This window comes from Dermacentor silvarum, chromosome 2 (genome assembly GCF_013339745.2).
Source record: "Dermacentor silvarum isolate Dsil-2018 chromosome 2, BIME_Dsil_1.4, whole genome shotgun sequence".
Taxonomy (NCBI): Eukaryota; Metazoa; Arthropoda; class Arachnida; order Ixodida; family Ixodidae; genus Dermacentor; species Dermacentor silvarum.
In genome coordinates, this window is record NC_051155.1 from 134945790 (window position 1) to 134959321 (window position 13532).

Consider the following 13532-nt stretch of genomic DNA (forward strand, 5'->3'; position numbering starts at 1 on the left):
GCCGCCGACTCTCTCTGGGTTCTCGCCCGCCTCTCCCCTAACAGTGTCGACAACGGCGTTTAGCCGTTCCGTCACGTATCCAGCGTTTTGACAGTGGTTGTGCGCGGTCACACAAACCCTGCGCCCGCGTTCTAGCCGCCTACGTCTTTGTGCTCTCAAGGTCGTTTCCTTAACTTGGTATGTACCAAAATTGGTATACTGAGACAATTAAGAGTATATCAGGAACATAAATGATATGTCATGACATGAATGTTCTGACATGCGTCTCATGTAGGTGATGAAACAGCCACCTACGTCTTGGTGCTCTCATGATCGTTTCGTTAACTTGCCAAAATTGGCATAATAAGACAGGACTGTATGACGAACATAAGTGATAGGTCATGACATAAATGTCATGACATGCGTGTCATGTAGGTCATGACAATGACCCAGCGAAAAAGATTACCATTCAAAACCCAATGAAATGGGTTCGGACGCGCACACTAAGTGAAGGAAACACTAAAGGATGATGGTAGAAATCATAGTCGTGAACATAACTCAGCAAAAGTGACAATGACTCAGCGAAAAAAGATTAACACTCAAAAGCCACTGAAATGGGTTCTGACGTGGGTACTGTTGCGAAAGTCGACGTCCGTGCGTCCACGAAGGTTCCATGTATGGTGCCGTGCCAGGTGCCGAGAGGAGGAGATATCCAGGGAGATTAGAAAACTGTTTTATATACACTGTACATGGTGGTATATTACAAGATGGGCTCCATGATATTGGAGCCGTCTACGTGCTAACATCTTTGCATGTGGTAGCGTTTACATCTCCGAGCGTTCTCCATGGTCGAGCGTCTCTACATGGTCAAGCGTCTCTCACAACACTCAAGTCCCCTGTTTTATCCCTTTCGTTTCCCTCTTTCACTCGACGAGGGAACACACCGTAGTTCTTTTAGCCAATCAGCATCTTGGATCAGGTGACCATATCCCGCACGTAATGTGTCGTCGTTTCCCGCCGGGCTCCGCCTCCAATCTTGTTAGGTCGCCCCCGAACACAGGCAGCGGTTGACACCTTGCGAACCGAACGTTGATGTCGTTCCCCCGGGATTGCCAGACACGGGCCCCTTTCAAGATTCGCCTCTCCATAGCGGTCAGTTCGCGGAACCAAGTAGGGCGGTGGCTGTCTCGAAAGGCAGCAGTCGGCGTAGCGTCGTCGTGGTTCGGGCGGCGCTGGTAATTCACGGGACCGCACCAAGGGGCGACGCTGCCGTTTAGTCACGCATGAGGTAGCCCGGAGACCAACTGCTAATCCCTCAGTCCCAGGTGACAATTCTCGGCCGCTAGAAAGGGGCGCCAGGTTGGCACGTCTGAGTCGGCGCCGGCCTCCTGTGTCCCGAAGGACCGCCAGACACAACAGTACTAAGTGAAGGAAACACTGAAGGATGATGGTAGAAGTCATGGCCATGACTAAGCAAAATGACGATGATTCAGCGAAAAAAAATTACACTCAAAACCCACTGAAGTGGGTTCGGACGTGGGCACTAAGTGAAGGAAAAGGCTTAAGGTCGATATTAGAAGTTACAGTCATGGCCATGACTGAGCAAAAATGACAATGACTCGGCGAAAAAAGATTAATACTCAAAAACCACTCAAATTGGTTCGGACGTAGGCACTAAGTGAAGGAAAAGTCTAAAGGTTGACGGTCGAAATCATAGTCGTGGGCATGACTAAGGCTTTCGCCTTAAGGTCTCTTGCTAGCTAAAGTGTAGCTAAAGGGACTAAGGACTAAGGGACTCATGACATGAATGTCATGACATGCGTGTCATGTAGGTCATGAAAGACCCGCCTATGTCTTGGTGCTCTCATTGTCGTTTCGTTAACTTGGTAGGCCCCCCGCGCACTGCTTCGCATAACATCGACTCCCACAGGGCGTGGGATCTGCCGGCTTTTTTAACTTGGGATTAATTTAAAATCGCAGTTTCGCCCGAAAAGCGAAGCATTTAATGCGAAACAAATTGTTACACAGCTGTACGAAGTAAGGTTAGTCGTTTTATCAGCTATATAAACTGCCGCAAACATTTGCTTACTAATTAAATTAACAAGCACGTCGTTACGCACGCTCAGGCAAACACGAGCACATCTCACTCGATGGTCGCGGACACTCGCTGTGAGAACACTGGCCTGATGAAGAGCGGCAGCTGCGGCGAACGAATTCCCCTTCGTTCTCCTCTCGTTTCAATGCTAACTAGGCGCGCGAGAACACAGCGCACACGAAGCCATCAGCTATCTCGGGTCGCCTAGCCGTCGAACCCACCTCAGATTACCTCCAAGGTAGGGTGCGCGCGGCCGCTGCAGCCGGAGTGGAACAGGATATGCGCGCTAACCGGCACCCTCCCCGTCCTAGCGCGCGCACATCTCCCCGCGCCCCGCTGGCGCAAGTGAGAAGACAGTGCGCTCTCTCCGCGCTTTCCCCCCGTTGCAGGGCGAGAAGACGCCGCCGCATCAAGTCACCATCCTTCTCGGCTCGCCCTTGCAAGCTTGCCCTCACACCTATACAGCATACGGCGCGCGGCCGCGATCTTATCGCCATTAGACTTTATACGAAACATCACGGCAACGCCGACGGTGACGGCGGCAATTCGCCTGGAGTGTTTATATGATTGTCATCGCCATAAAACGAGCAATGGAAAGTGCTCTCGCCATGAAGTTCGCCGTCCGCGCGGCCTCGGCCGCGCGGACGGCGAACTTCAGCGACACTGGATGAGGTTAAATAGTGATACCAGAGCACTGAATAACTCTGGTGATACTAATTATTTCATTTCGTTAACAATTTGACAATACAGAAGTGCGCAAGGTATATTTTTTATTGTATACAATTACTTTCATCGCGGTACAAACGTGTTTATTCGTTGAGAAACGGTGGTCAGCGCAAACGACAAATACACAGACAGGATAGACGGGCGAAACAAGTTGCATGTATTTTCGCTTTGGGCCAACCAACGTTTCCTTAATATGAACCGACAGGACCAGCAAAGAGTGCTATTGAATGTGTTTAAGAAGTTTTCCGGGACATAATATGAAGTCGGTTTTATCATCCTCCCGTAAGAGAGTATAAAATGCGTACTGTGCGCCATTGCTCGGTTCAAAGAATACAACAAACGCGTAATTTCGCCGTTCGTAGATGACATCCTTATCATATTTAGGCGCAGTGTAAGGAGTGCGCTATAAAAACTTCATGGATTCGTAGTTTGGCACATTACCCCGAGAGATGCGTTCCAGAGCACTGGCTTTGAATTATCATGCGCGACAGAAAATGAAAAAATAAAGATAGAAAAATAACACCAATACAAGAATACCTAAGGGTACCTAGTTCTGTGCTCCTTGACATATACATGTCGAATAAAATTAAAGATAAGCGAAATCCTGAAACTTCCAGAAACATGGCGAAACTCCTTCCACGGCTAATGGCACGGCTCACGAAACAATGGCCCCGCAAACAGGCTTTCAAGTGCCTTCCGGTCTCTGTGACTTCGGAGCGACCCGTTAGCCAGCATCGCTAACGCTGCGCTTCCTGAGAATCCATTTCCCGTCGAACATGCCTCTTTAGTGCGTCGCTAGCATTGCCTGAATGACCTACTGATGTTCGGGAATCAATGCGGTCCAGCCTATCGCGCGACCTTCGCATTATGCGGTGATATTGGTAGCAAGCCTACACGTGTACTCGGTGCATGAGAGGCACTCGTCACCGTTTTCAGGGCAGCTCTGGCCTGCAGTGCTGGCAAGAGCACAGACTTTCAGCAACGTCCTCTGAAGTTTGGAATTGTTCATTCTCTCACCCGAAGTTAATCCGACAGCTTTAAAGCGTTGTGCCTTCGAGAAATCGACTGTAACTAGCTGTTCGTTTCTAGTGCTTTTCTGTATACGGATGAGGTTCACGAAGTCAACTGAACCGTCTTACCGGACCGCTGGTGTGCCACAGTGCGCTAAGGTGAATGCCGTTCCTTCGGTCCAGCGATCACCTCTGCTAAACATCAAGATAAATGGCAGGTACCCGTCGTAGCTCACAAAGCACACATTTCCGAGGCTGTGGCGAGAGAGCGCCCGCGTGCGTCGGCACTGCAACAGTATCCCACGAAGAAATCATGCACGGCAATCACTATATAATCAGCGGCTGCCGCACGAGCTTTAGGGACGGGACTATTCCTGCGGTGGCTGCTTTACTTTAATTTGGCCTCTCGACGACGACAGCGACAGCGGTACTTCGCTCCTTGAGAGTCGGCAGCACGTAACCGTTCTGTCGCAGGGACGCGTACTGTGCATCGTCCCGATGGAGTCGTACCTCCGGCGAGTGGGCGAGTGGCGACGCGGCGCCACGAACTTCTTCGGCAACAGTGGGATGCAGTTAAAACCGACACCTCCTTCGGTGATCGACCTGAGCCGCCTGCGACCGGCGCAGCAGCAACGAAGCCAGCAGCAGTTGGGCCGAAGGCGCGGATCCTTCTTCAGGGACAAAGCCACGTCCGCTCGCTCGGGTGTGCAGGAAGCTACGGCCAACTGCTGCCTGACGGCTCGGGGTTTGTACTCGCAGTCCACGGTTCCCGGGTTCATCCAGATGGCGCAAGCTCGGAACCCGTTTCGCATCATCATCTGGTTCGTGGCGTTCGTTGGCCTCGGGTCGGTGGCGCTGAGCAACCTGTACGAACTGATGCACGAATACTTCCAGTACCCGCTCACTGTGAACATCCGACTAGAGGACGTCAACAACGTGGAGTTTCCGGCCGTCACGCTGTGCAACCTGAATCCTGTGCGAAAAAGTCAGTTGTGCGGCCAGGAGACTGACCTCGACTACACCCTCCAGGAGTTCCTCTGCAACAAGACAGCTGAGACGACTGTGGTGAGCGTGGCAGGAATGAGTAGCATTGCAGCTCGCACGCAGGCACATCTAATGGCAGATTTCAGACCCAAGCTTAAGACGTCAAGTTTCGGCAGGTATTAAAGCGGTAAAGGGTGCCGCTTTTTTTAAACTTTCGCAAGGAGGAAACGTCGCCTATGGTGTCTTTCTGGTGAAATTTTGCTGGAGGCCACAGACACGAAGCAGTTCGAACTTCAGAGAAAATCCTTGTAACGCTAAAGCCCCGCAATGACGGTCACGATAGTCGCCTTGACGACAGATATACGGCGGCCTACAGTGGACTATTCTTACAGGAAAACGTCCTCGTGGGAAAACCAGTTCTGCGGAAATCCGCGAGGTGTAGGAAGATTCGTGAAAGGGCTAATTTGTAATCCACCCGACAGTATCACGAAGCTACTGCCATACTGCAGTAGCTACTGTAGCACCACGCTATGTAATAACAGCCGCGTGAATCTTGACCCGAATAGGCTAAGAAAACTACTTGTACTGTACAGAGAGCAGAGGCCGAATTCACAAAGCTTTTCTTTCGTAAGCACTTCTTGTGAAATTCTTTGGAAAGATCACCGTGCGTAAGATTCCGTCCCATTCTTCATATTTATTTCTTGTAGAAGAGTGACACGCATTAAGGTTAGTTCACTTACTTCGCTTCCGCACTGTCCTGTATCCTTATAAAGAAGGAGGGATGCGTATCTTCTAACGCAACTGAAAAGACGTTTCTCCTGCGCAGTGTAAAAGCGTCAGAACCTGTTCTATTCTTATGTGAGGCTATGCCGAATTTAGCACCAAGAAAATTTCGCTTTGTGCTCATATCTATCGCAATGGGCAAATAAGATCAGAATTTCACTCGGCAACAGTTTCTGAACATATCCTCGTTTCTTGTACTGCGTACTGATTTGGCGCTTACTCTGCGAAATAGTAATGCGTATTGAGGGAAGGCTACTGGATATTGCCCGACGGCGCTTGTGCTGACACCTGGCACTACAAAGTCGACTTTGCTTTACTGACAGACGCGAGGCGAGGACGAAGGCCAGCTCGAACAGTTCGTCATGTGGCTGGCTACTAAGCAGCGCACCGAGCCGGAACTTGCCAGGACGCTGGGCCACCAACTGGCCCACCTGCTGCGAACCTGCAGCATTCAAGGGATCAAATGCGATTTGGACAGGTGGGTAGCGCGTTTTTGGCAATACTCTCCCCGACACCCCCGCGGTCAGATAGTCAGTATGTCTATGACGTCGTCAGGAAAAGCAAAGTGATGAGACATGTCACACCATTTATTTGTGATCACAAAAATTGTTTGGTTCATTCTGTTAGGGCAATATATAGTGTTATGTCTAAAATCAAATAGTCTACTGTTCTCCGACGCCCTATGGGCGTTGAAGAATGGCAGATCTTTGTTGGCTGGACCTTGGTCGGTTCCACATTAAAGCATGAATTCATTCTAGAGCGAAATATATATATTTTTTCCTCTGATCCTTATGTCATTATAGTACGCTGGAGCTGAAGGGAAAACCAATGAAGAACAGACGAAAGGTATCACTTAGCATCTGATCAAATGCCTGCTTTCCCCAAATTCAAATGAAGTTGTTCGAAGCACTCGTTCATGCGGAACCGCTTACCAAATTCGCTTTCATTTTAAAAACCAAGCGGCCTCATCCTGACTTTGCAAGAATGCGCGAACCAAATATCTCTTGCGCGGACACTTAATCTGGTTAACCTCTCTGCCTTTCACCTCTTGTTTTCCCTACCTCCCTTGCGTGGCGGTGTAGGTATCATATAACCGCGGCGTCTTGGTTTATACCATGTGCGTAAAATTTCGCCCATCTATACTTGCAAGAACTCGGTGATACGTACGCGCGAATACTCAGCTAAACTTGAGGAGCGGCTGGAGCTTGCAGCATACCTTGCACGACGACGATGATGTTGAAAACTATTTAACATATAGTTGAATAGCATGGCATGGGAGCTGCACGGCATTGAGCTGCAAATATACATGGGAGCTGTGGGAACACATAATAAAAAAATCACCGCCCAAGCACTCCGTACAGATGCTTAACCAGCGAAGCTGAAACGCGCGGCCCCGGTGTTTATCAATGGGTTAATCCCGACAGTTCATTAAAGTCTTTCTAAATTATTGGTTACGTCTTTGTGTTTCTTAATGAGGTTACACACACGCTCGGCTGCGACGGAGAGAACGACGTCACTGATGGTATGCCCGCAGTCCGCCGTTGTCACCATTGCCGCTTGCGATTCTTCATAATTAAATTGCTTCAAAATTAAGTATGTCCGTCACGTAAGACAATGAATGACTCATAGCCCCTTAAGCAATGGCTCATAACCCCGTAAACACGGCCTCCGCGCCCGGGCGGCGGCTACCGCCACTGGGGTCCCCAACTAGGGACCTCCACCTAGGAATTGTTAAGGACCAGACCCTTACGGGCTGGTCCAAGCATACCTTGTGTACCTCCTATAGCCTAATTAATGTTTTCACCGCCACCCCCATTACGACGACAGAAGTGAAATTCTACGCTTAAATGAAGAGTGGCAACGGAGCCAGCTATGGAAAAAGACGATGACGACGAACGCGGGGGCAGTGGCACGGCCAACTAGCCAGCTGTGGACGAAGACGACGACGCTCGAGCTATTGCTGATGATGATAGTTTCTGCGCACATCGGACAGGCGGATTTTGATTTCGCCTAGCCATATATAGCTTCGCTGTAAGAGAAGAAGAAAACTACTAGAAAAGCGTTGTATACGTTTACTGTCATGGCTGTGATCCTGTGTTTAACACTCTAGATTACAAAGTAAATTACCGAATTAGCTCAAAATTGTGCCAAGAAAATGCAAGACAAGAAAAGCGTTCCCGCGGCTCGTAATACAATCGAAAGCTTAGCATATCAATGAATCAGACGTTGACTGTTCAGTCGATGGATTCCATAAGTTCTAACCCCCGTATACATAAATGCGCCTTAACTTGAAGCCTATGCTTGACGTGATCTATAGATGACGCCTGCCGTGAATGTGCCCAAGACGCGAATTGCGCTTCCTTCGGCCCGTTCACGTCAGGCGTTACTTTGACCAAGTCAAGCATGGGCTTCAAGTTATGTAAACTCCTAACCACTTTTCTTCTTTTCTTTTTTGCAGGATGTTCACCCTCGTCTTCAGTTCCAGATACGGCAATTGTTTCTGCTTTCACTGCAACAGCAACAACGAACCAGTATTTCGATATCGAAGACTTGGAAGGCCGGAACAAGGTCAGAGACAGAGCGCGAGAGAAGGGTTTTAATGAGAGTTGAAGACGTTAGCCTAGCGAAATGCCTGACATGCCAGTCCACGCGTTAGGTTGAAAGATACGTGACTGTATCGTTGTGTGTCTGCGGTTCGTCTCGTGTGCGCACGATCGTGGTTTAAAATAGCTGACTAGCATGAATTACCGACCTGCTTGAGCTTCAGAAGGATGGTATGCTTGGTGAGTTGGCATTCCATTCTCGAGGCCAACAGAGCAAAAAATAAGACTCGATACAAAGGTAAGGAACATGACAGCGCTGTGTTCGTCTTTCTTACATTTGTATCAACTCTTATTGCTTGCGCTGCTCGCCTCAAGAATGGTTTGAGCTTAACCAGCTTTTTAATTGGAGTAGGGTTTCCCCTTGGGCTTGTTGGTTTTCCATTAAGACCGTGTATCATTGCGCGCAAACAACATGGACAAAAGAGGGAACACGTATAACACACACGAAGCACAAACTATCAACAGTTTATTGCGAGAAGACCGTGACCTTATTTATACCTTGCCACAGGTATAAACACTCATTCTGCTTTTCAGAATGAGTCCGGTATTTCAAATAAACCATTTCTGGAACTTCTTCAGTTTTATCTCAAATCCACCTTCATCAAATGGGAGGACAGATACTTCATACAGAAAAAAGGCATCTGCATAGGTTCTTGCGTAGCACCAGTCCTAAGCAATATATTTTTATCGCAGCTTGACAAGTCGCTAGATGCTAAACTTCGACCCACTAAAGTGGTTAAAGGGTTCCGATTCGTAGACGATTTTTTATTTCCTTTAGAGTGTGGCCCGACAAATTTTAGCCGAGAATCCGCAAAAGTTCTTGCTCTCGCAGAGAAATGCCTGTATCCATTGCAAATCACCCATGAACTTCCCAGTGAAGACAACATACGTTTTCTTGATGTCAGGTTCACTTTTAAAGAAAACCACGTGTGCTGGAGCTATGAACCACGAGTAAACAAACCACTCCTCCCGTTCAAATCCAGCCCATTCAAAACTAATAAAAAGGGCAATCGCCAATCTCTGCCTTAAGAACGCCCTGGAAAAATCTTGCCCACACATGAAGAGCCGATGTTTGGGCCAGCAAACTTCTCTTTTAGAAGCAGGTTACCCTAGGCACCTGTTAGTGTCCGTAGCGGAGAAGCAACTTAAGAATATCAGGGCATCTGGCTCCACCGTGGTCCCCACCTCCCACGAGATGGAGAAAGAAAAACGAAAGTTCACCGTAATCCCATACATTCATAAAGTGTCGCACAACATTAAGAAGATAGGCCAAAAAGCTAACGTTCGAGTCGTGTTTTCCGCGCCGAATAAGGTTGGAAAAATTTGCAAAATTACTAACCCGAACAAGAAAGAAAAGAAAGCATGTGGCAAGAATCACCAAAACAAATTGGTGAAATGCAGTGTCGCCGTAGTATATAAGATACCTTTATCATGTCGGACAAACGGGCTGTTGCATCGACGACCGGCTCCGAGAGCATGCAAACAACGTAAATAACAGGACGGGAGGGTGGCTGGCACTTCATTGTGATGAATGCGGCTGTAGACCAAGGTTCGAAGAGTGCATGATCATTGAAAAATCAAACAATGAGTTGACACGCCTCGTTATTCAGGCCCATTGCATCACAACTTTAAAAGATAAGTGTATTAGCATGGCCTTATCTGCTAAGGAAATCGCGTATTTGAATAGCACATCACGCGCGTGTTGATTTTTTGTGTGTCTATGTGGTTCCGCTCTTAGTGTCATGCCTGTGGCAAGGTATAAATAAGGTCACGGTCTTCTCGCAATAAACTATTGATAGCTTGCGCTTCGTGTGTGTTATACGTGTTGCCTCTCTTTTGTCCATGTTGTTTCCGCGCAATGACACACGGCTTTAATTGGCTCACATCATCCATATTGTATTCCCTACAGCACTTTCTTTCTAGAAACAGAGTGCAGGGTGTGGCGTCTATGTTGCAGGTCTTGAGTTACTGATTGCAGTGGAGCAGCACGAATACCTCCCCATCACGCCCGAAGCCGGCTACATGGTGATGATACACAAACAGGGACACGATCCCGAAGAAGCCACCGATGGCATCTTCGTAGCCCCCGGACAAACCACCTACGTTGGTGTCACCGTGGTAAGTTGTGCAGTGTCCGAATCAAGAGATTTCTGGCACCCTGTACCGTGGCATCGCATTCACACATAGAATGAAAGGGCGCAGGCATCAAGATATACCTTGCTTGAAAAATCGTAACTTTCGCAACAAATACTGCTGCTTGTTATTTGTTTACATGACTAAACAAATAGACGGCGGCACTAAGAGACCGTTCCGGGTACTTGTGTTAACTTTCGAAACATAGAAATATATGCCAAGCAACTGAGCATGACAAAGGTTTATATGAAATTATATAAACACAGCAAATGCCCAGAGCACGAAGTGGCACAACAGAGAAAGAACGACAGCTTAAACTATCACGAACACTGTACATAATTAAAACACACGATGTCAGTAGAGAAAAAAAAATGGACACACATTCCTGCATCAAAGCAAGAATTAGACGCAACTCAGAATGACATTGTTTAATAGATGATGCGAGCCTGGAATAACAGACCACTGAAACGCCCATACATCACAAACATACATAAAAATAAATCAGCTTCTGTCACCCGACTTCAGATGATGATGATTAATAGTGATGCAACTCCAGTTCAGACCACCAGCGCTTTAACCACACAGACATTAATGATGTTATCTAAGACCATATTGAGTGGAAAGTATTATCCTTAACGTCAGCGTGACTATGCTGATTGTGAGCAGTCCAAGATTTTCTTTCGCTCCTCGTCTTGTAAAACAGTCATAAGCTCGGCCGCTTTTTTTTTAAAGCGAAGCTTTTCTTTGCGAACCTCCTGACTGTGGGTACTGCGGCGTGGCAGTTCTCTAGCCGAATAGGCCAACCAATCACAACGGAGGACACACGCCACGCGCGACGCTGGGTTCCTTGTACTACAACCAGATGGCGCTCGCCTCCGCGCATCAGGATGCTATTGAACGCGCAGTTATAAAGCGATCGAAGTACACCAAGGACGGAGCCGCATGTGCTTGCTGTGGTAAAGCTAGAGAAACGGTGGAACATGTTTTATTGGAATGTGAAGAAATCTACCCAGCTGCAAGTCTAGGCTCCTCTGACCTCCTTGAAGTCCTTGGGTTCAGGGATAGCACAGGTAAAGTAAACATGTCAGCTGTAGAGATTAGTAAGAGCCGGTTGGAGGTTTGGTAGCAGAAAAGTAGGGAGACCACAAGCAACGGAGACGTACAGGAACAGAGTTCCCAGTAATGGTGTAAAAAAGTTGACGCCTGGAATTCCTTGTATTTGTGTGTTTCTCAAAAATAAAGGTAGGACATTAGGCAAAATTTCATCGGAGTCATAGAAACGATATTCTAGTTGACATTAAGCGAAAGAAATGGAGCTGGGCAGGCCATGTAATGCGTAGGATGGATAACCGGTGGACCATTAGGGTTACAGAATGGATACCAAGAGAAGGGAAGCGCAGTCCAGGACGGCAGAAAGTCAGGTGGGACGATGAGGTTAGGAAATTCGCAGGCGCAAGTTGGAATACGCTAGCGCAAGACAGAGGTAATTGGAGATCGCAGGGAGAGGCCTTCGTCCTGCAGTGGACATAAATATAGGCTGATGATGATGATGATGATGATGATGATGATGATGATGCAAAATAGTAACAAGAGCTTGGTGGCGCAACCCACCACCCCGTTTCAAAGGGGACGCTTATAGTGACACGTATGCATGTTTATCTTTCACCGGTGGCCGCTTTCCACCGGCTAACAAATGTTAAACGTTATCGCTCGGCGCAGGACGCGCCTGTATCGGAAGTTTCTAGAACGTTATCGATGCTTCTTTCCGTTGCCTGTTTTCACCGACGCTTATGTTATCTGATTGTATGACCGACGCGAATTGTCTAGAACTTTCTGGAAGACCCGCGGGCATCAGGGATTAATCTGGAACCTTCGAGGACTCAGGTATAAAAGCCGACACGTTTCGCCGCTGATAAGATTTTCGACGACCGCCGACTGTGTTCGCCGCTTTCGTTGTGCTTTGAGTGTAGCTTGCTTTTGTGGGCACAGGTTCGCCCAATAAAGAATCAGTTTCGTCATACACAGTTTTACGACTGTTTACTTCAGCGTCACTACTACGTGACAATAGCATCCATCCATCTTCCATCCATCCGCGGCAGCGGCGGCGCCGGCCGTGCGGGGGAATAAAGAACCAGAAAGCTCGCCTTCGCGCATCCGCGGCAGCGGCAGTGCATTGCATCAGCCTCTCTACAATGCCTGATTAAATCATCCCGTGTCACTTTGTACGGACATTCAATAAACACAAAATCGTGTTTAGACTCTTTATGCACTCACACAAAGATTCACTGTATACAGATTTCAACTCGTTGAATCTGCTGCATTTTTTTTTCGGTTTGCATGCACGCAGAAAATTGCTCAAGCTGCAGTGATTCGGACGTTTCCTGAAGGGCGTATAACGACTGCTGCTATTGCAAAGCTGTCGCTTTCTTTTTTTTTCTGATGCTGAAACTAAAGGAAGGGCATTTCAAGTATCTGTACAGGGCAGGGAAGAAAGAAGATTAGGAGCTGATGAAAGGAAGAACAACGATTTGATATGAATGTGCACGAGATTGGTCGAGCGTTTCACATTTGCTCTTCCTTGTTCCAACATAAACGCGAAACGCCCTGCATGTTCGGGACAAAACTATATGCTCAGTGCAACTATGTGCTACACGGCATGTGCATGACAGGATGCGCGGTAAGACCAAGCAGAACGGAATTTCTGGTTACGATAATGATAGCAAGAAGATACATAAAATAAAGTGGATTAAGAAATCGAAAAAATGAAGAGCGCCACCTGGCGCTTGCAGCCTTTTGTACAAGTGCCGAAGTGCGACAAAAAAGAGCACGTTTTTTTTTTTTAATAACTGATTTGGTTTTGCGTTCCAAAGCTACAAATAAATAAATTATGACAGGCACTGTAACTGTAGTATCTAGAGTTCTTCTTTTTCTGTTTATTTTTTTCTTTAGCGCCTGCGTTTTTAAATTTAACGAAAAGCTCGGTACACGAGCGTTTCTGCAGTCTAGAGTGGCCACGCTCTTAAAAATTAAACCCGGGACTTCGTTCTCAACAGCGGCATGCCATATATGCACCGCGCCGCTACCACAGAGAACATTTTTCACTCTGCCTGATAGCAGTCTAGTCGCCATCGAAAATGGCTGATTAGCACAACGTCTACAAAAGCCTTATATGTTCCCACAAAAAGCAAACAAACCTACTGTTTAGCATTCATACCCGCA

The 13532-nt window shown here is 47.6% G+C and overlaps 1 protein-coding gene across 1 annotated transcript; it reads left to right on the top strand.

Moving 5' to 3' along the window:
• The first annotated feature begins 4308 nt into the window (after positions 1 to 4308).
• Positions 4309 to 12994, top strand: LOC119440406 (acid-sensing ion channel 1-like). Its single transcript, XM_037705317.1, has 5 exons — positions 4309 to 4875; positions 5901 to 6055; positions 8036 to 8145; positions 10159 to 10298; positions 12983 to 12994. The coding sequence occupies exons 1-5, from the start codon at positions 4309 to 4311 to the stop codon at positions 12992 to 12994; spliced, it is 984 nt and encodes a 327-aa protein (XP_037561245.1).
• The last annotated feature ends 538 nt before the right edge of the window (positions 12995 to 13532 follow it).